This window comes from Rutidosis leptorrhynchoides, chromosome 4 (assembly GCF_046630445.1).
Source record: "Rutidosis leptorrhynchoides isolate AG116_Rl617_1_P2 chromosome 4, CSIRO_AGI_Rlap_v1, whole genome shotgun sequence".
Lineage (NCBI taxonomy): Eukaryota > Viridiplantae > Streptophyta > Magnoliopsida > Asterales > Asteraceae > Rutidosis > Rutidosis leptorrhynchoides.
In genome coordinates, this window is record NC_092336.1 from 216,697,716 (window position 1) to 216,719,799 (window position 22,084).

The following is a 22,084-nucleotide window of genomic DNA, read 5'->3' on the forward strand; positions in this document are numbered from 1 at the left end:
TCAATATTACAGACTTTGCTTATCGTATCGGAAATATATAAAGATCAAGTTTAAATTTGGTCAGAAATTTCCGGGTTGTCACAACAATGAAGAGTTTTGACAACTACAAGAGTCATTTAAATTTCTCATGGTGTTCTTTATGTTATCATTTAGTACTTCTATATTTTGGAAGATTTCGTTAAGTTTCTGTAATACTCTGGTTATTTTCTTTTAAATGAATGGATAATGTTATTTCCTTTTCTTTCATTTTCCATTGAATCATTCACCTCGAAGAAGATGAATATTGACTAGATGACATAGTAGTAACTTTATGGAGTGATAAAAGTATGATTTAGTATAATATAATGATGCTTGATCATCGTAGTTATATTATGATAAGTCATGCAGAAATCCCAATGGATCATGATGGAAATAAGGTCTGGTCAACCTTAGGACCATTGCGAGCCGTTACCTACTCCTTATCTCTATATTGTCAACTAAAAATATCAACCTTAGATAATATATTATGTTCCGCTTTCAAATTATCCACACCCGGTGCTGCACTTATTGCATAGGTACCATACCGTTTAGCACCATCCGAAATGAAGGAATTATCCAACCAATTCCAAGAACTTTTGGAGAAAGGTTTCATTTGTCATAGCTCGCCTCCATGGGGAGTACTCGTTCTATTTTTCAAGAATAAAGATGGCACATTGAGGATGTATATTAATTACCGAGAACTCAATAAGCTAACCATCAAGAATCGTTATCCACTCCTGCGTATTAATGACCTGTTTGGCCAACTGCAAGGGTCAAGTATCTATTCGAAGCTTGATCTTAGGTCGGGTTATCATCAATTGAGAGTCAAGGAAACTGATGTTTCTAAGACCGCATTCCGAACACGTATCGGGCACTATGAGTTTCTTGTCATGCTATGTTACCTTGATAAATTCATGATTGATTCCATTGATAACATCTTAATCTATTCCAAGAGCGAGAAAGAGCATGAACAACATCTGCGATTGATTCTAGAGCTCTTAAAGAAGGAACAACCGTATGCCAAGTTTTTCCAAGTGTGAACTTTGGCTGCGAACTGTACAATTTCTTGGGCATGTAGTTGATAGTGAAGAAATACATGTCGATCCTATAAAAATCACCGCTATTCGAAATTTTTGAGAACTAGTCGTGGATGAAGTCCATAAGACTAAATATTCTAATCACTCAGGCTCTTTTGGCTGAAATTTCATACAATATCAGCTATCACTCAAGTAGATCCCCACTTAATTAAGTGTAAACTTTGCTTTAACAAAACATTGACCGAATGGTATTTTTTAGTCAATACTTCCTGTTAATTAAAGTTCACACATTTCACATCTAGAAATCTTAAAAAGTGTCTGGCTGATGACACACTTGTTATTCCATTGAATGATATCAGCATTAATGATAAAAATGCATTCCGTTGAAGAACCAATAGAAGTTATGGATCGTGAGCTTAAAGGCTTGAACCAAAGCTCTATTCCTAATTGTTAAGATCTGTTGGAATTCACGAAGAGGCTCCGAGTATACCTGGGAATGTGAAGACCAGATGAAACAGAAATATCCACATCTATTCTCAACCACTGATGCATTCGAGAAGTCTTCCTGAAACTTCGGGATGAAGTTTAAGTTAACGGGGAGGTACTATAACAACCCTCACTTTTCCATTCTGAATTTACCAGATTGTCCTTAGGGTTTCATTTCCTGATCCAGTGTATTGTCATTAGGGTTGTTATCCATATAATTAAATGCTCTATAATTAATGCATGTCATTAATAACTTGAAACCCTAACCTCAAATATTAATTTAAAACCCTAATCTTGTAAACCCTAAACCTAACCCTATATATTAAATACTAAACCCTAATACCATTTAATATTAATATTAAATATTAAACCCTAACCCTAATACTAAATAAATAATATAAACAATATGTAATAAATTAAATGTGACATAATATAACTATTAAAAACTAATGTAAACTAATTAGAACCAAATTTAAAAGTTAATAAGTTAGGGACTAATAATTAAATAAAATGTAACCATAATATTAATAATAAAAAAATTAAATTATATAAATAATTAATGTAAATGACGAATAATAATAAAAAATAAAAATAAATACATATAACTATAAATCGGCTGTTTTGTTATTAGGGGAGAAAAACTTGATTTGTAAGGCTTTCACAAATCCTAATTTAATATAAATTATTGTTCTTGATCACCAAGTAATTGAGTGAGATTAGGAAACCTAACACATGACTTTGTTTCCTATATAAACCCTCAAGTTTTTCCTTAATCTCACCACAAAATAATCCCTCACATTGTTGTAGTTTAGTCGACTGATTCCCTCCAGCTTTTCCCTCTTATTTAGTCAACACCTGCAGTCTTTTATTCTCACCATCGACTTCAACAATAACCCTCTACAGCCCCAGCCTGCATCGTAAACCATTATCCCCCATTCGTCAGTCTATACAGCTGCAATTCGCCATCATCTGCAGCCTCCTGCAGTCGACAAAACCCCACCAAAACAACCCTACAATTGCCTGCTGTACCTGCTGTGTTGCTGCTGTGCTGTCGAACCAAAACAAGACCCAAGACCCCTCAATTGGGTCGTTGTTGCTGCTGTTACTGGGTTCTATTTCTGTTTCGCATTATCATCATAATTCTTAGTCTCATTCCTCATAAGGTAGTAGCCTAAACCCTAGTTTAATCTTGTTTTAAATTCATTACTTTTAAGATTATAAGTATATTGTTATAAATATGATGATGTTTAATAAAGATGATTATGAATAAGGGTTACAAGTTGATTAATAAGTTTGTAATTAAAGGAATTAAGATTGTATATATGAATAAGATTATAAGTATTATGATATAAGTAGTAGGGTTAAGTAATGATAAAGGTTATGATTAAAAGTTAATGATTATGATTATGAATAAGTCATGAAGTTATTTATTGTTTATGAATAAGGTTAAGCATGATTAGATTAAAAGTATTATGGTTATTAATAAGGTTAAAGATTGATCTTGATATGTAAGTGGATATTTAAATGGTTAAAAGCTTTAATGAAAGGTTAAGGTAATGATATTGGACATGGTTAAAAGATAAAAGAATATGATTAAGTAATTGATTATGATTATTAAGGATTAGGGTTAATGAATGTGATTAGTTATTATTAAAAAGTTATGATTTTATGTGATAATGATTAATGTTATTAGGTTAAGTTTATGATAAAAAGTTATGATTGTATGATTAGTAATGTATTAATGATAATGATATACATGCATGCATGCATGCATACCTATGTATGTACATATATATAGGTAGGTATATGCTTGTGTATATATTTAGATATATACATACGTGTATATGTATGTGTATATATGTATGTATATGTACATGTGTATGTATGTATGAATGTGTGTTATGTAAGTTACATAAGGTTAGTAAATATATATGTATGTATATATATATATATATATATATATATATATATATATATATATATATATATATATATATATATATATATATCATCTTACACTTATATATATGTAACACATACACCTAATATATATACTATATAGTTATGAACATGTGTCATAACCCGTCCTTAACCATAAGAACGAGTTAGATAACGTATGATTTCATTGCGAGGTATTGACCTCTATATGCGACATTTTTAAAAGAACAACTGCATTTATTTTACATTAAAAACCATAACTCTTATGTTAATACAAGCTTTAGACAATATAAAGATGATTATCGTTTAGCGATAATCTTAGACTTACAAACTTTACATGTGATGATAACAATACGATTTCTAGCATATTTTACATTACAATTTCTCGGATATGCAGTTTTATTTTTGACACAAATATGCATACTCAAGATCTTGCTTAAATTCAACATGTTGCAGCGGAAGCTTTTAGTTATCACCTGAGAATAAACATGCTTAAAACGTCAACATAAAGTTGGTGAGATATAGGTTTAATGCCGGCAGCAATATATATATATATACCACAAGATTTCATATATAAACATTTTAATAAAAATATTCTAAGTGGTTGAGCACTTGGTAACCATACTTAACATTTAATCACGTCGCATATTCCCTTTATTATGAAATCTTACTATACCGTACCAAGTGTAGTCACGAAACAAAGTACTGTGCAACCGTTGAATACTGGTCGTCCAGTCCGGTTGGGGTTGTCAGGCCCGATAGATCTATCAACAGGATTCGCGTTTACAATACCGCTGTAAATAATAGTTACCAAGCTACAGGAAAGTATGCCAGTGGTACAACTCAACGTAGAATATATTTTTCAGTTACTTGTGTCCATATCGTAAAACATAAAATACATGTATTCTCATCCCGAAATATTTAGAGTTTAAAAGTGGGACTATATACTCACTTATGCCTTGAAGATATATATATTTTGACTTGGTCTCCGGTTGATATCACGAACCTATCCATATATAGTTTATCAATATATTTCCATTTTAAACAATCGTCACATATATATACTTATTATACTTTTAATAGTTTTAATAATTTCTTAGTCCGTAGTTAGCAATCCGATGTTAGTAATTCAATTTTAATGGTTCATATTTAGGTGTTTAATAAATAAAACCCCCATAGAAATAAATAAAACCCCATCGTATTTGTATTGGTCGGGATTAATCTTGACCCACGGTACCGGTGTTGTCAAATGACGTGTTGCGTACATAAAGTACCGGTGTTGTCAAATGACGTGTTGCGTACAATCATGGGATCTTATGATTAATCTTCTCGTATTGTTTACGGGTGGTCCTGAAATATATAAAATTAAATTATGAGTACATATATATAAAATATCATGTTATTTTAGAAAGATGTGATTCATTTAATTTTTCTCCAATTATTTTCGTGGCTAAACTAGTTTTGAATATCCGATCTTGTTTTGGTCATAGTTTCTTCGTTACAACTCCGTTTTCATTGGTTCAACTTGCCACTTTCTTGGATCGAGTTCTTCTTTAAGACTATGAACTGTAAATACCTTAGTTTGTATTCGAAATCACAGGTCATAGGTCAAACTTTGGTGAAACTTATGAAGTTAATCATTTTCCATCATGTAAACAACCTTAAATGATTAGTTTTCTAAAAATACTTATACTTTGAGTTAAATCATGAAATTTTTATGTGTTATCATATTCATAGTAAAAATTATTTTTCCAGAAAATAAACCTCCAATTCAAAGTTTAAGATGGTTTTTAATTATCCAACCCAAAACAGCCCCCGGTTACACTCCGACGTCGTAAAAACAGTTTTTAAGGTAATCTTTGAAAAACCAAGTTATACCTTGTTAAGTTAACATATATTTAAGTTATATTACAGGTCTTGAAGTATTTTAAAAGTTAAGTTAGAAGGATCTATTTAGTTTGCAAACAAGTTTGAAAATATTCAAACTATGTTCTTGTTGTTAAAATCTTATACCACAAAATAAGATAGCTATATATATATGAATCGAATAAGGTTATGAACAAAATTACTACCTCAAGTTACTTGGACAAGATTGCTGTAAAAGAGGAGTAAAAACCTAGAACCAAAAGAGTGATGGAATTGGATGAAAGATTGGAAGTAAACTTGTGTTCTTGGAAGGATTCTTGAAGTGTTTTTGTAAGGGTTTTCTTATGATGATTAAGTGATGTTTTTGGAACTAGATCTTCATGGTTGTGAGCTGAGATGGTTAAGGGGTTTAAGGCTCATAAGTGTGTGTGTTTTTAGCTAGAGAATTGAAGTAAAAATGAATCAAAATGATGATCCCCCATGGCTCTTAAAAAACGTGAATGGGGGGGGGGGGACCAAGACAAGATTTTAGTTTGTAATTTTATGTATTTAGTCAAGCAATCATACAAAAGTAATTACCTTATACATAAGGCATGAACAAGGGCTGGTTGGTAGTGATTTGATGTGTATTTACCAATAGTAAATACGTATAGAAGCTAGGTATGATACGAGTACATATACTCTAGATATACGTATAGAAATCTTGTGAAAACGGAATGAGAATTCAAATATAGCTATCTTTTGTGAATATACTTATATGGTTTTATGTATTTAAGTCCTTAAAAAGTGATTAAATACATTATATATACGATATATGTATAAACATTATAGGTCATAAGTATTTATGTCAAATAACGTTACGTATGGTTATCGTTTTGAAAACTTAAGTTAGTAGTTTCAAAATATACTTATAACTTATTGTTATTAATACAAAATGAGATATTAAAACATCCATAAATCATGTTAAATATGTATATATACATATATATACACAAACGTATAATTATCATATATTATATAGTTCGTGATATCATCGGTCAAACTAGACGGTCAAACGTTGTGTAAAACTCTTTTCGAAAACATAAGTTTCAATAATTTGGATTGATTATCATGTTGGTAAGGTTTAATTTATGTAAATATTAATCTTATAAGTATAGATTGATCGAAAAAGTCCGGGTCATTACAGTACCTACCCGTTAAATAAATTCCGTCCCGAAATTTTAAAATTGTACCTATTTTGCGTCATCGAGAAACAAGTGTGGATACTTTTGTTTCATCTGATCCTCTCGTTCCTAAGTAAACTCAGGACCTCTTCGAGCATTCCAACGAACCTTAACGATCGGTATGTTGCTCTGCTTGAGCCGTTTAACTTCACGATCCATGATTTCGATTGGTTCTTCGATGAATTGTAGTTTCTCGTCGACATGGATTTCTTCAAGAGGAATGGTGAGATCTTCCTTTGCAAGACACTTCTTAAGGTTTGAGACGTGAAATGTATTATGTACTCCAGCGAGTTGTTGTGGTAACTCGAGTCGATAAGCTACCGGTCCAATGCGTTCGATAATCTTGAACGGGCCTACGTACCTTGGGTTCAGTTTACCACTTTTTCCGAAACGTATTACACCTTTCCATGGTGACACCTTTAACATAACCATGTCCCCAATCTGAAACTCTAATGGTTTCCTTCGGACATCGGCGTAGCTCTTTTGGCGACTACGGGCTGTTTTCAATCTTTCCTTGATTTGTACTATCTTCTCAGTCGTTTCGTGTATGATCTCGGGACCAGTTAATTGTCGATCTCCTACTTCATTCCAACAGATAGGAGATCTACACTTCCTTTCGTACAATGCTTCGAATGGTGCAGCTTTAATGCTCGCATGATAACTATTATTATACGAGAATTCTGCTAATGGTAGATACTTATCCCATCCGTTTCCAAAATCGATCACACATGCCCTGAGCATGTCTTCAAGAGTTTGAATCGTTCTTTCACTCTGCCCGTCGGTTTGCGGATGATATGCGGTGCTCATATCCAAATGAGTTCCTAGTGCCTCCTGTAGTGATTGCCAGAACTTTGAGGTAAATCTACTATCACGATCAGATATAATGGAAATAGGTATTCCATGCCTTGAAACTATTTCCTTTATATATAATCGTAATAATTTCTCCATTCTATCCGTTTCCTTTATAGGCAAGAAATGTGCAGATTTGGTGAGACGATCAACAATCACCCAAATGGTGTCGTATCCCCAGACAGTCTTTGGTAACTTCGTGATGAAATCCATGGTAATACCATCCCATTTCCATTCTGGGATTTCTGGTTGTTGAAGTAACCCTGATGGCTTCTGGTGTTCTGCTTTGACTTTGGAACAAGTTAAACACTCCCCAACATATGTTGCAACGTCTGTCTTTAAATTAGGCCACCAATAATGTGTCTTAAGATCTTGGTACATCTTTCCAACTCCAGGATGTATCGAGTATCTTGTCTTATGTGCCTCATTCAATATCAACTTCCTTAATCCACCCAACTTCGGTACCCAAATACGGTTTGAAAAATATCGAATTCCGTCTTCCCGTATAACGAGTTGCTTCTCATACTTCTTCATTATTTCATTTCTTATGTTTTCTTTAGTAAGTGCTTCTCGTTGAGCCTCTTTGATTTGTGAGTTGAGATTCATGCGAATTTTTATGTTCATCGCTCGAACTCGAATTGGTTCTCGTTCCTTTCTGCTTAGAGCGTCGGCCACCACGTTCGCTTTCCCGGGATGATAACGAATTTCACAATCATAGTCATTTATCAGCTCGACCCACCTACGTTGCCTCATGTTCAGCTGTTTCTGATCAAAAATATGTTGAAGACTTTTATGATCAGTGAACACAGTGCATTTAACCCCATACAAGTAGTGTCTCCATATCTTCAATGCAAACACGACTGCTCCCAGTTCTAAATCATGCGTCGTATAATTCCGCTCGTGAATCTTCAATTGTCGGGATGCGTATGCAATAACTTTCTTCCGTTGCATAAGAACGCAACCAAAACCTTGTCGCGAAGCGTCACAATATATTTCAAAATCATCGTTCCCTTCTGGTAACGATAAAATAGGCGCCGTAGTTAACTTCTTCTTTAGTAATTGAAATGCACTCTCCTGCTCAGATGTCCATTCATATTTCTTCCCTTTTTGCGTTAACGCTGTCAACGGCTTAGCTATTCGGGAAAAATATTGAATAAACCTTCTATAGTAACTGGCTAAACCCAAAAATTGGCGTATCTGCGTTGGTGTCTTAGGAGTCTCCCATTTTTTAATGGCTTCAATTTTTGCTGGATCAACCTGAATTCCTTTGCTACTAACAACGTGGCCAAGAAATTGCACTTCTTTCAACCAGAAAGCACATTTAGAAAATTTAGCATATAGCCGTTCTTTTCTCAACAACTCTAATATCAACCTTAAATGCTGCTCATGCTCTTGCTCACTCTTGGAATAGATAAGAATATCATCAATGAAAACGATAACAAACTTATCTAAATATGGACTACAAACTCGATTCATGAGGTCCATGAATACAGCTGGCGCATTTGTCAACCCAAACGGCATGACCAAAAATTCGTAATGACCATAACGTGTCCGAAAAGCAGTTTTCGGTATATCTTCTTCTTTGACGCGTAATTGATGATAGCCCGATCTTAGGTCAATTTTCGAGTACACACATGATCCTTGGAGTTGATCAAATAAGTCGTCAATTCTCGGTAGTGGATACCGATTCTTCATAGTTAACTTATTTAATTCACGATAATCTATACACATCCTAAAAGATCCATCTTTCTTTTTAACAAATAGAATCGGAGCTCCCCACGGTGAAGTACTTGGTCGTATGAATCCACGATCCAGTAATTCTTTTAACTGACTCTGAAGTTCTTTTAACTCGGACGGTGCAAGTCTATATGGAGCACGGGCAACTGGTGCAGCTCCTGGTACTAAATCTATTTGAAATTCTACAGATCTAAATGGAGGTAATCCCGGCAACTCTTCCGGAAAAACTTCAGGAAAATCTCTTGCCACAGGCACGTCGTTGATGCACTTCTCTTTTTCTTTCTTTTCGACTTTATTAACATGTGCTAGAATAGCATAACATCCCTTTTCTATACACTTCTTGGCTTTCAAACAGCTAATGAGTTTTAGCTTTGAGTTACCCTTCTCTCCATAAATCATCACCGGCATTTTATCCTTACAAGGAATGCGAATTGCCTTCTTGGCACACACAACTTCAGCTCCTACTTTGGACATCCAGTCCATGCCGACTATTACATCAAAACTTCCTAATTCTACGGGTATTAAGTCAATTTTAAATGTTTCTCCGGCTAAATTTATTTTACAATCACGGCAAATTTTATCGGCTTTAATTAGTTTACCATTAGCTAACTCAATCATGTACTTAGCATCTAGAGGTAATGATGAACAATTCAATTTAGCGTAAAAGCCTCTACTCACGTAACTTCTATCGGCACCAGTATCAAATATAATAGATGCGGATAAGTTATTAATGGTAAACGTACCCGTAACAAGCTCCGGGTCTTCACACGCCTCTCTAGCATTAATAACAAATGCTCTTCCACGTGCAGATCCATTATTCTTCTCTGGATTCGGACACTGGCTCTTATAGTGACCTTGTTTTCCACACCCATAACAAGTAATGGTAGCCAAAGCAGTTCTATTTGCATTGGTGGCAGGAGTCTTGGTACCATTTGTATTTGTAACGAGAGCCCTACAATCTTCAGCAAGATGACCCTTTCGATTACATTTGTTGCATACCACATTACAGTAGCCAGAGTGATGTTTGTGGCATCGGTTACATAAAAGATTTTGTCCTTTGTAACCAAAGCTTAAACCACTACCCGCACCTTGCGTGATTTCTTGTTTCTTAAAAGATTGTTGTTGGTTACCTCGATCATAATTTCCATTCCACTTTCTTTTGTTACCTGATACCTTCACATCAGTATTGGATACTTTCTTATCCATGATGACCTGATCCATTAGCTCGTTTGCCATGGTTATAGCTTCATGAATTGTCTTAGGTTTCGATGCTGTAACATTTTCCTTGACCTTTTTGGGCAAACCATCTTTGTACATTTCAATCTTCCGTTCTTCGGTTAGAACCAATTCAGGACATAGCAAAACTAATTCCATGAATCGCTGATTGTAGTTGGTGATTTCAGTACCAACAACCTTCAGGCTTCGTAATTCATCTTCCAACTTCCTAACCTCGTTCCTTGGACAATACTCGTTGATTAACATTATTTTGAATTCTTCCCATGGGGTATCATAAGCTACATCTCCTCCTACAGCCTTCACATAATTTTTCCACCACGTGAGTGCACTATCTTGTAAAGTGCACGATGCATACTTGGTCATGTCCTTTTCAACACAACCACTGATTTTAAACACAGTCTCCATATTTTCTATCCACCGGGTTAAACCGATCGGTCCTTCTGTTCCACTGAATGATGAGGGCTTGCAAGCTTGAAAAGTTTTGTAAGTGCACCCCACACGAGGATTTGGGTTAACTGCAGCACCTCTTGCAGCCTCGACCCATAACATTCTGTCGTTCACTCGCTGATTGATGAGTTCCTGGATTTCTTGTTCCGTCATTCGGTTCAATCGCGCCATATTCTTCTATAAGAATGAAAAGAAAATAATTATTCACGTGGAATATTATAGATGTAGTGTATATTTACAGTACATTATAGCTTATTAATAATATGAACCAGGTATTATTATAAAAGCCTTTTCTTCTTATTAGCGTTTTATAATTATATCTAGGGTAGTACCTACCCGTTAATGTCCATACTTAATAGCTTAGTACAGAATCAATTACTACCATCTAAATAATACTTAACCATGGAAAATTATTGCATTTCACACTTCACTATTTTACATATGCTTATCTTACATCGAACATTAAGCAAACCACACTAATAATATTATACAAAACATTATATGATCCCATGGTTTAATACGGCAGCGCATCGTTTGGTCTATTTTCTAGGACGTTTAGGTTCAAGGAATGGCCTAACGCTTATCCTAGCTGTCTGCCTATATTTTGGCTGTGGGGCTGAAGAACTAGATGCCAGGATAGAACGAATAGGAATAGCGGGAATAGGGGTGGTAGTGTCTAGTGGAGTTGGTGCCACATCATCCTTACTAAACTCAGGATTTGAATTTTTTAATTCATTAGCCTTTCGTTTCTTTCCTAGTTCGAACTTGTCTTTCGTAATTTCTTGTATTTCTTCCTCGGGTTCACTTTCCTCCTCGGGTTCACTTTCCTCCTAGGGTTCACTTTCCGGGTTCTTTATTGTTGGTTCATCCGGAATTTGTGAGTCTTCCCCAAAGATATTATTTTCGTCATCGGATAGGTTAATGACTGAAACACCATCTGAAGATTCTGATTCGGAGTCGCTGAATGTGATAATAAGTTTTGAGCCCGACATCTATCACACAACAACTAACCCATTAGTACTACATAATATTTACATATAAATTTTAACCAACAATGATAAGCAATGGTTGTTAAATCAGATCCGGTCAAAGTCCAGACTTACTAATGTATCCTAACGACTTATCAGTTAGACACACTAATGCAAACCTGGTTCGCTAAGACCACCGCTCTGATACCACATGTCATAACCCGTCCTTAACCATAAGAACGAGTTAGATAAGGTATGATTTCATTGCGAGGTATTGACCTCTATATGCGACATTTTTAAAAGAACAACTGCATTTATTTTACATTAAAAACCATAACTCTTATGTTAATACAAGCTTTAGACAATATAAAGATGATTATCGTTTAGCGATAATCTTAGACTTACAAACTTTACATGTGATGATAACAATACGATTTCTAGCATATTTTACATTACAATTTCTCGGATATGCAGTTTTATTTTTGACACAAATATGCATACTCAAGATCTTGCTTAAATTCAACATGTTGCAGCGGAAGCTTTTAGTTATCACCTGAGAATAAACATGCTTAAAACGTCAACATAAAGTTGGTGAGATATAGGTTTAATGCCGGCAGCAATATATATATATATATATAGACCACAAGATTTCATATATAAACATTTTAATAAAAATATTCTAAGTGGTTGAGCACTTGGTAACCATACTTAACATTTAATCACGTCGCATATTCCCTTTATTATGAAATCTTACTACACCGTACCAAGTGTAGTCACGAAACGAAGTACTGTGCAACCGTTGAATACTGGTCGTCCAGTCCGGTTGGGGTTGTCAGGCCCGATAGATCTATCAACAGGATTCGCGTTTACAATACCGCTGTAAATAATAGTTACCAAGCTACAGGGAAGTATGCCAGTGGTACAACTCAACGTAGAATATATTTTTCAGTTACTTGTGTCCATATCGTAAAACATAAAATACATGTATTCTCATCCCGAAATATTTAGAGTTTAAAAGTGGGACTATATACTCACTTATGCCTTGAAGATATATATATTTTGACTTGGTCTCCGGTTGATATCACGAACCTATCCATATATAGTTTATCAATATATTTCCATTTTAAACAATCGTCACATATATATACTTATTATACTTTTAATAGTTTTAATAATTTCTTAGTCCGTAGTTAGCAGTCCGATGTTAGTAATTCAATTTTAATGGTTCATATTTAGGTGTTTAATAAATAAAACCCCCATCGAAATAAATAAAACCCCATCGTATTTGTATTGGTCGGGATTAATCTTGACCCACGGTACCGGTGTTGTCAAATGACGTGTTGCGTACATAAAGTACCGGTGTTGTCAAATGACGTGTTGCGTACAATCATGGGATCTTATGATTAATCTTCTCGTATTGTTTACGGGTGGTCCTGAAATATATAAAATTAAATTATGAGTACATATATATAAAATATCATGTTATTTTAGAAAGATGTGATTCATTTAATTTTTCTCCAATTATTTTCGTGGCTAAACTAGTTTTGAATATCCGATCTTGTTTTGGTCATAGTTTCTTCGTTACAACTCCGTTTTCATTGGTTCAACTTGCCACTTCCTTGGATCGAGTTCTTCTTTAAGACTATGAACTGTAAATACCTTAGTTTGTATTCGAAATCACAGCTCATAGGTCAAACTTTGGTGAAACTTATGAAGTTAATCATTTTCCATCATGTAAACAACCTTAAATGATTAGTTTTCTAAAAATACTTATACTTTGAGTTAAATCATGAAATTTTTATGTGTTATCATATTCATAGTAAAAATCATTTTTCCATAAAATAAACCTCCAATTCAAAGTTTAAGATGGTTTTTAATTATCCAACCCAAAACAGCCCCCGGTTACATTCCGACGTCGTAAAAACAGTTTTTAAGGTAATCTTTGAAAAACCAAGTTATACCTTGTTAAGTTAACATATATTTAAGTTATATTACAGGTCTTGAAGTATTTTAAAAGTTAAGTTAGAAGGATCTATTTAGTTTGCAAACAAGTTTGAAAATATTCAAACTATGTTCTTGTTGTTAAAATCTTATACCACAAAATAAGATAGCTATATATATATGAATCGAATAAGGTTATGAACAAAGTTACTACCTCAAGTTACTTGGACAAGATTGCTGTAAAAGAGGAGTAAAAACCTAGAACCAAAAGAGTGATGGAATTGGATGAAAGATTGGAAGTAAACTTGTGTTCTTGGAAGGATTCTTGAAGTGTTTTTGTAAGGGTTTTCTTATGATGATTAAGTGATGTTTTTGGAACCAGATCTTCATGGTTGTGAGCTGAGATGGTTAAGGGGTTTAAGGCTCATAAGTGTGTGTGTTTTTAGCTAGAGAATTGAAGTAAAAATGAATCAAAATGATGATCCCCCATGGCTCTTAAAAAACGTGAATGGGGGGGGACCAAGACAAGATTTTAGTTTGTAATTTTATGTATTTAGTCAAGCAATCATACAAAAGTAATTACCTTATACATAAGGCATGAACAAGGGCTGGTTGGTGGTGATTTGATGTGTATTTACCAATAGTAAATACGTATAGAAGCTAGGTATGATACGAGTACATATACTCTAGATATACGTATAGAAATCTTGTGAAAACGGAATGAGAATTCAAATATAGCTATCTTTTGTGAATATACTTATATGGTTTTATGTATTTAAGTCCTTAAAAAGTGATTAAATACATTATATATACGATATATGTATAAACATTATAGGTCATAAGTATTTATGTCAAATAACGTTACGTATGGTTATCGTTTTGAAAACTTAAGTTAGTAGTTTCAAAATATACTTATAACTTATTGTTATTAATACAAAATGAGATATTAAAACATCCATAAATCATGTTAAATATGTATATATACATATATATACACAAACGTATAATTATCATATATTATATAGTTCGTGATATCATCGGTCAAACTAGACGGTCAAACGTTGTGTAAAACTCTTTTCGAAAACATAAGTTTCAATAATTTGGATTGCTTATCATGTTGGTAAGGTTTAATTTATGTAAATATTAATCTTATAAGTATAGATTGATCGAAAAAGTCCGGGTCATTACAACATGTATGATCATAAATAAAGAATATATATGTATGTATCACATAGGTGTATATTAATATATGTAACACATAGTGATAAGATAACATAATAGTTGATTATGTAAAGAATATTACTATTATTAGTATAACTTATACACCTAACTATATAGCAACACTTAATTACACTAAGTATATTATGACTTATCTATATATAACTAATAAGTACATTAATAACTTGTTATGTGTATATAACTATAACGTGAAGGTTATAATTAAAGATAGCGTACAAAGACTACAAACATCACCTCTACTTGTGGCCTAGGGTGATCCTTATTGCCATTATGGGACACGCTTGTGGATCTCGAATGCCAAGACTTAGATTCTGGTCAAGAGTCCTGGGCGCCCGGTAACAATAGATCATTCGAGTGACTTGCATGTTAGCAACGAAGTTTGGGCGAGATTGTACAACATCTTTGTTAAGAATTATAACCCGAACTTCTTAAACTAGAAGCTTACTATAAGTGGAAGCTTTCCATAAATAGTAGGTTTCCAAAAATAGAAACTTTTGAGAATAAGAACATTTCTCGAAAACCGTCACTGTTAATATAGTTTACTATATTAATAAACAAACTTTATGTCTATTAGACATTAACTAATCAAATGTCATATCTCTAGGTTGAGATCTCCGGTTACACACTCCGTTCATACTACTTGCGTGAAATTACTTACTTGCTGCTAAGGTGAACTTCATAGCCCCTCTTTCTACTATTTCTTAACTGTTTCATAAACTTTGAGATGAGACACATGCTTGCTTTTAAATGATTTACAATTTAGACACAAGTATCTAAACTATTTGATATGCAATTTCGTGAGACTTTTATTAAACATGTATTTATTTTTACATGCAAATCCCCGCCATAATATCGTTAATTGCTGGAATTGGAATTTTGCAAGCTTAATTATTGTGAGTAGGCCTATTGAGAGTGACGTCTCTATCCATTAGCGTGATCGTCAAGGGGGTACATAATAATGATTACCGACACCCGTACAGTGTCATGGGTTAATGTTTAATTCGATATTATAACTCATGGCATATTGAATATTTTGATATTTGGAATTAAATCTTGTGGTTTAAAACTTATTATGATTGTTAAACCTATGATGTTCACTCAACTTTTGTGTTGACACTTTTAAGCATGTTTGTCTTAGGTGAAGATTAGCTTGTGTGCTGCCCTATGATGCTTAGTTAGCTGTTGCATTGGAGTCCACATATTAGACTTATCATTTGTTATTTACATATGAGTTTCATTATGTAACACATTATTATGTGTCCGCTGCAAATCAAATTCTGTTAAAACATCTCATGTAGAGTCGTTCTCGTTTATACATACTTGTGTTGTGATATTGTGAAGTCATATTTCCCCGGCCCTATTTGAGGGTATGACACCCACCCTTCAATGCCGATTGAACTTCAAACATGTTATGTTTAAAGCTATTTATTAGTACGGAATACATTTTAAGTGGTCAACAAAACAATAAAAATGATCATAGAATAGATCTTAGATCTCTTTGAATAAAAAACATCCAGTTTCACCGAATAGTCTCTATTTAGTTGTTTACCTGTTTTAAATTACATTCATCTTACGAATCACTAATCTAGGTCAAACTTAGTCAAATTATGTTACATTTTGTCTCTAGTTGATTATAAAATATGAAAGTTGAGCTTAAGAGTGATAATAAATATTCATCTTTAAAATCGGTTAATTATTTCGTACTATTTTTATTTTGACTCGATTGTTAAAGAAAAATAATACGGAATTTTTTTTTGGAATGGCAAAAGAATTTTATTTAACTATTACCAAGACGCTAGGAAAGAACAAATTTACAAGAAGTCCAATGGAATTTGCAACCAAATGGACCAGTTAATTCTAGCCTTTTTATATCTAAAAAATCCAAAAAAATTAAGTAACAATAATACAGTATTATCTACAACGTTCGCAACGTTCACAATTCGGAAGGTCTTGTCCCCAAAGATGTAACAGTTCCGGAGCCGCAAATTTTCAAAGCGCTGAATAAATGACGCTTCTCACAATAATAATCTTCTTACCGTGAAGCTGTAAAGAATTGAGTCGGGACCACATATTATCCAAAGTGTTCCATACAGAGATAGGATAATTAAGTCAAGTTCTAATGTGAGACCAAATATGCTTACTGATATCACAAGAAACAAAAACATGTAAAGTGATTCCTCAGCATCACACCATTTACAATCTAAAATTTGTGAGAACTATTCCTTTCCTTTCAAGGTTATCTTTAATAGCAAGACGATTCATTCAAAGGCGCCAAATAAAAATGTTAGTCTTCGGGGGATACAACGTAATCCAGTTAGTAGGTCGAGTGAGCTGAGCTATGGATTGTGTATTGATTAATCTTCTTGCTCCAGTAACCGAATAAGCATTGTGATCTGTACCATCCCAAACCCAACAGTCACTTTCACTTGTCAAGTTTAACGAGTTCAGAATGTCCACCATAGATGAAAAACTCGATAATTTAAGACCCCCACGCAGGTCATGTCTCCAAAAGCAAACCCATGTACCATTATAAATCTATCAGCAACGATATCATGATTCTTGGTATACAATGCAAGGAGACGGGGGTATCTAGTAGCAAGAGAAGAGCCTTTTACCCACGGATCAAACCAAAAACTGGTACGCACACCATTTCCCAACTTAATGTGTATCAGCGTAAATTGATAACGCATGCTAGATATTAAAGATATCTTGGATATTAGAGATAAGGAAACAAATATTTCGGTTAAGGAAATTATATGATAGCTTGTTCCTAAAGTTTAGGCTTATATGTTGTAATTTGTATCTCACTCTACTTTTTATTTGTAATCATATATATATATATATATATATATATATATATATATATATATATATATATATATATATATATATATATATATATATATATATATATATATATATATATATATATATATCAACGAATATCAAACCCACAATGGTGTGGAAGATAATTCTTACATGGTATCAGTAGGGTTACGATCATCCTCTACCTTACTTTTTGCCTTCGATAGCTAAAACCAAATAATGGTCGGCTCCTCCTCTACAACTTCAGTCGATGGAACCTTTTCTCTTCATACTGTTCTACATATGCTTACAATTAAGCTTTCCTCCTCCAATTATCTTCTATGACGGCACTAAATCCTTCCCCTTCTTGCTTATCAAGAACTTACTACTTTTATTAATGTCACTTCTCTAACACCACCATCTTACAATTAAGCTTTCCTGATCCCGGGGATAACCATCTTGGCACACCCACCAGTTAAATTGCATATCACCCAGGATTTAATGATAACACTTCTAGTTTCACAACTAGAGTGTAGTTTGTAATTTGTACTAGTTTCTCTTGTCATGTGCTCTGATATTGGCCAAAAAGTCACGTTTTTACCCCTGATATTAAGCCCCAGTTCCAAAAAGATATAAACTTTATTGCTAAAATAAGTATTTGTTTGCTTTATCTTGTAGATTAAGTGATTACAAAGACAATGCAAGAAGAATCGAAGAAATCGGACTTAAAACGAAGAATAGAGCGAAAACGATGAAGACTGAGTTACAACCCCGGAAATCAAGATTACGATCCAGGAAACTGACCTGACCAGGCAGCCATACGGCCTTGGCCCACGGCCTTTCCCCTTGGATTCCACAAGCCATTTGGCTTACCTTGGTCAGCAGTCCACACCCATGAAGCATGGCTCACCAGAAGCCCACGGCCATGCGATACGACATTGGCCCACGGACTGCCACCATCCAGCCAAGGCCTACCAGGCTGAAATTTTGTGTATTTAAAAGCAATTTGTCATTGATGATGTAAAACCACACTCAAAATTATTGCACGAGACTAAACAGGTTTTAACACACGGATCAGGCAACTATCCTGATCAATGTAGTAAAGTATTTAGCAAGTACGGCTTTGTCCACAGAGAGCGGCCGACTAAGATTATAAAACAAATAATTATTCTAAAAACAAAGTTGTAAAAGGGGGGAAATTTTATTTAAAACTTCTAAAACTAAAATACGCGAATTAAATAAATATGAAATCAATAGACAAAGGGGTATTCACTTAGACTCAATTCCCTAGGATCATGATTGATTTTATTAAGATCAACAAATTAGTAAGATAAGCTGGTGTCCCGCACTTAGATAATAATTTAAATCATGAAAGTGTCAGTTTTTCACGTTGGTTTCCCTCACCTTTCCGAAGAACATAATCAATCAATCAATATATAATTACTCAAGATGGTGATTCAATTGAAGGGTAAATCGGTGTCCCCTTTTAGGCTTCACAATTACCTACTCAATTGATGAGTTAATTACTAAGTCTAATTACACTGGTCTTCCGCATGCAATTCAACCAATCTAATATCTTTCAATAACCTAGGTGTTAATCAATTTCATTAACTGTCGTTAATTCAATCAATAGACATGTAATTAATGGGATCAATTAATGAGAGTAATTAAGAATCATGGATCAAGAGCAATGAATTATATATACATAAAGATTAGCAATCCATCACCTAGGCTCAATCATCTAAGCGAATACAAGGGATTTAGCTAGACATAGTGATAATCAAAGCACACAAGCAAAAAGATAAACAATAATCAACCATTGTAAAGATTAAAATTAAAGATAAGAGTTTACCAATGATTAAAAATTGAAATCCTAGTGTTTAGATGCTACAAAATACCATAGAAAGTTGTAAAAACGGTAACCATAGCTAAGAAATTCGTAAGATAAAAAACTGCCCAAAGTTTGACTTAACATCTCGCGACTGCGAACTAGTACCTCACGACCGTGAGGTCTTCAAAAACAGGAATCGCGACCGCGATCTAGTGACTTGCGCCCGCGGAGTTGCATCTTGGTTTACTCATGTTCTGTCAAAATCTCGCACCCGCAACTTGGATCTCGCGACGGGAATAAAGGGCCTCATGACCGCGACCTGGAATCTCGGGACCGCGAGATGCAATAATTCAGCAGACTTCGGCTTCTTTACTTGATTAACACTTTAACTTGCTTGCTTGATGCCGAGACTTGTCAAATTCGTCCATAATACACCCATAAAGAAATCTTTAGCTGAAAACACAATTTCTAACATAACTATGAGCCAAAGTCTTCATTCTTCATAAATTTATACTCCAAAGAACGAGATATCGCGAATAATAATATGTATAAAAGAGCCAATATCAAATTCCCCCACACTTGAACGTTGCCTGTCCTCAAGTAAGCTTATCTTAAAAATAGTGAAACTCAATACAAGATTAAACCTACTCGAAGCATCTTTAACAATAACAAGATCAAGATACACCATTATAATCCTCATAATCAAATAATTCCAAGATGTGTGATCTTCAACAAACAATCGCAAGGTTCAAGCCTTTAACAAACATCTCAATATATAGCGGAATCACCAAAAAGTTTCGCCTTAGGGAAAACAAGACCTTTGAAAAGCATTTTTACATTTTAAGAATGGGAAAACAAGTTAAGTTTTTACACAAAACGAGTTTTCTGTAAATTTTAGGTTTTTAAGGCTATGTGATTTCAAAGTCATCCCGGTTTTAGGATAACCGCACGGGTAATTGCCAATCCTGTAGCAAACTATCCGGTTCAATAGCGATGGGAAGACAATTACCTTAGGTGAGTGTTTAGGTACCATCCACAGTCAACTTGGTAGTAATCAACGACATGGGACAAGTGACCAACCCTAACAAAATCCCTCCGGTGTTTTAGGAGCAAGATGGAAAGGCCACATGAAAGCGGTTTAGATTTGACCTACCAAACCTATTTTCGGGTTGAAACGCAATTTGAAAGACTTGACTTCCTTAAATGGGTGGACTCGATTCACCTGGAAGTGTTTAAACACTTGGTTTATTTTATTTAAGGTCATTGGACCCCACTTCCCACTCATCTAGCTTTTATGCTATTTTTAAGAAAATGTAGGAATCAGATACTACATTTCCATATTTTATAAGGGGTACCATGGATTTTGACCATGGCGTATGTTGTCTAAGCAACACTAGCACGAAGTCATTGCTCTTCCTAAAGAAGACAACACATTGTGAAGCTCAAGGCTCCTCTTCCCACTGTACCATACATCTTAAAATGATGTGAGTATGAAATGGTGTAGATTAGAAAGTGTCCTACACCAAGTAAAACTTCATTCGGAAGACTTTACTTCCTCAATAGGATGGAATTGATTCATCCTTTAAACACACACACACACACACACTCACGCAAATAAAAATACAAAACGCCAAAGTCATTGAGGTATCTGCACAATTCAACTCACAATAGTGATAACATTTGCTCAATAAAACAGCTACACTTGGCTTTTGAAATCTTCAAAAAATTTTAAAAAAAATTCTCAAATTTTCCAAACAATGACTAAAAAATAAGACATAAAGCCAAGTGTAATACATCCGCGAGAATTTATATCTCTCCCCCAACACTTAAGATCATGTAATGCTCTCACTTACATGAAATCAGATAAGCTAAATATAAATTCGAGAGGACAATAGAGTGAATGGAAAAAACATAACCGGATGTAAAGCAACATAATCGTGAAATGGAGTGACAGACGACTCTGCATTGACGGCCATTCCTCAATTGTCATCACATTATGTAGTACCTGAAATGATTAAACAAGAGCAAAACACAAAAAAAAAAAAAAAAAAACTTTTTGGATTTTTGGGTTTTTCAAAATTTTAAGGTTTTTAGTTTTCAAACACACTCAATATACAAATTATACAAGGATATACATTGTGCACGTTTATTAACGAGTCTTACACTGGACTCCACCTCCTTCTCAACTAATGCCTGGATGGTAGGTTCCATCATCCTTCAAACCACAGGAACCACCACTTAAGTTCCCATTACCAATCACACCTAACAACCGATCATCACCAGCTCTTGACTCCTTAGTCAATTCTCTCAACTTTTCCTTATCTTTTTCCAATAAATTAGACATTAATCGGATTCTCACATTCTCACCTTTTTCATTCATAACCTTCTTAACCCGTCCGAATAACCTTATCATAGACCTATCAACAATACTATCATCGGGCTTACCTACAGGTTTTTCTTGAA

General features: G+C 34.1%; 1 protein-coding gene across 1 annotated transcript in view; it reads right to left on the reverse strand.

The window, feature by feature from the left end:
* Positions 1-21,597, reverse strand: part of LOC139841414 (TOM1-like protein 5) — a 74,762-nt gene extending 53,165 nt beyond the window's left edge. The window contains exons 1-2 of the mRNA XM_071831632.1: positions 21,538-21,597; positions 18,595-18,769 (exon numbers count right to left, since the gene is read on the reverse strand). Of these exons, the coding sequence (XP_071687733.1) occupies positions 18,595-18,769; positions 21,538-21,597 (235 nt within the window). The remainder of the gene's footprint in view (positions 1-18,594; positions 18,770-21,537) is intronic.
* Positions 21,598-22,084: the final 487 nt, after the last annotated feature.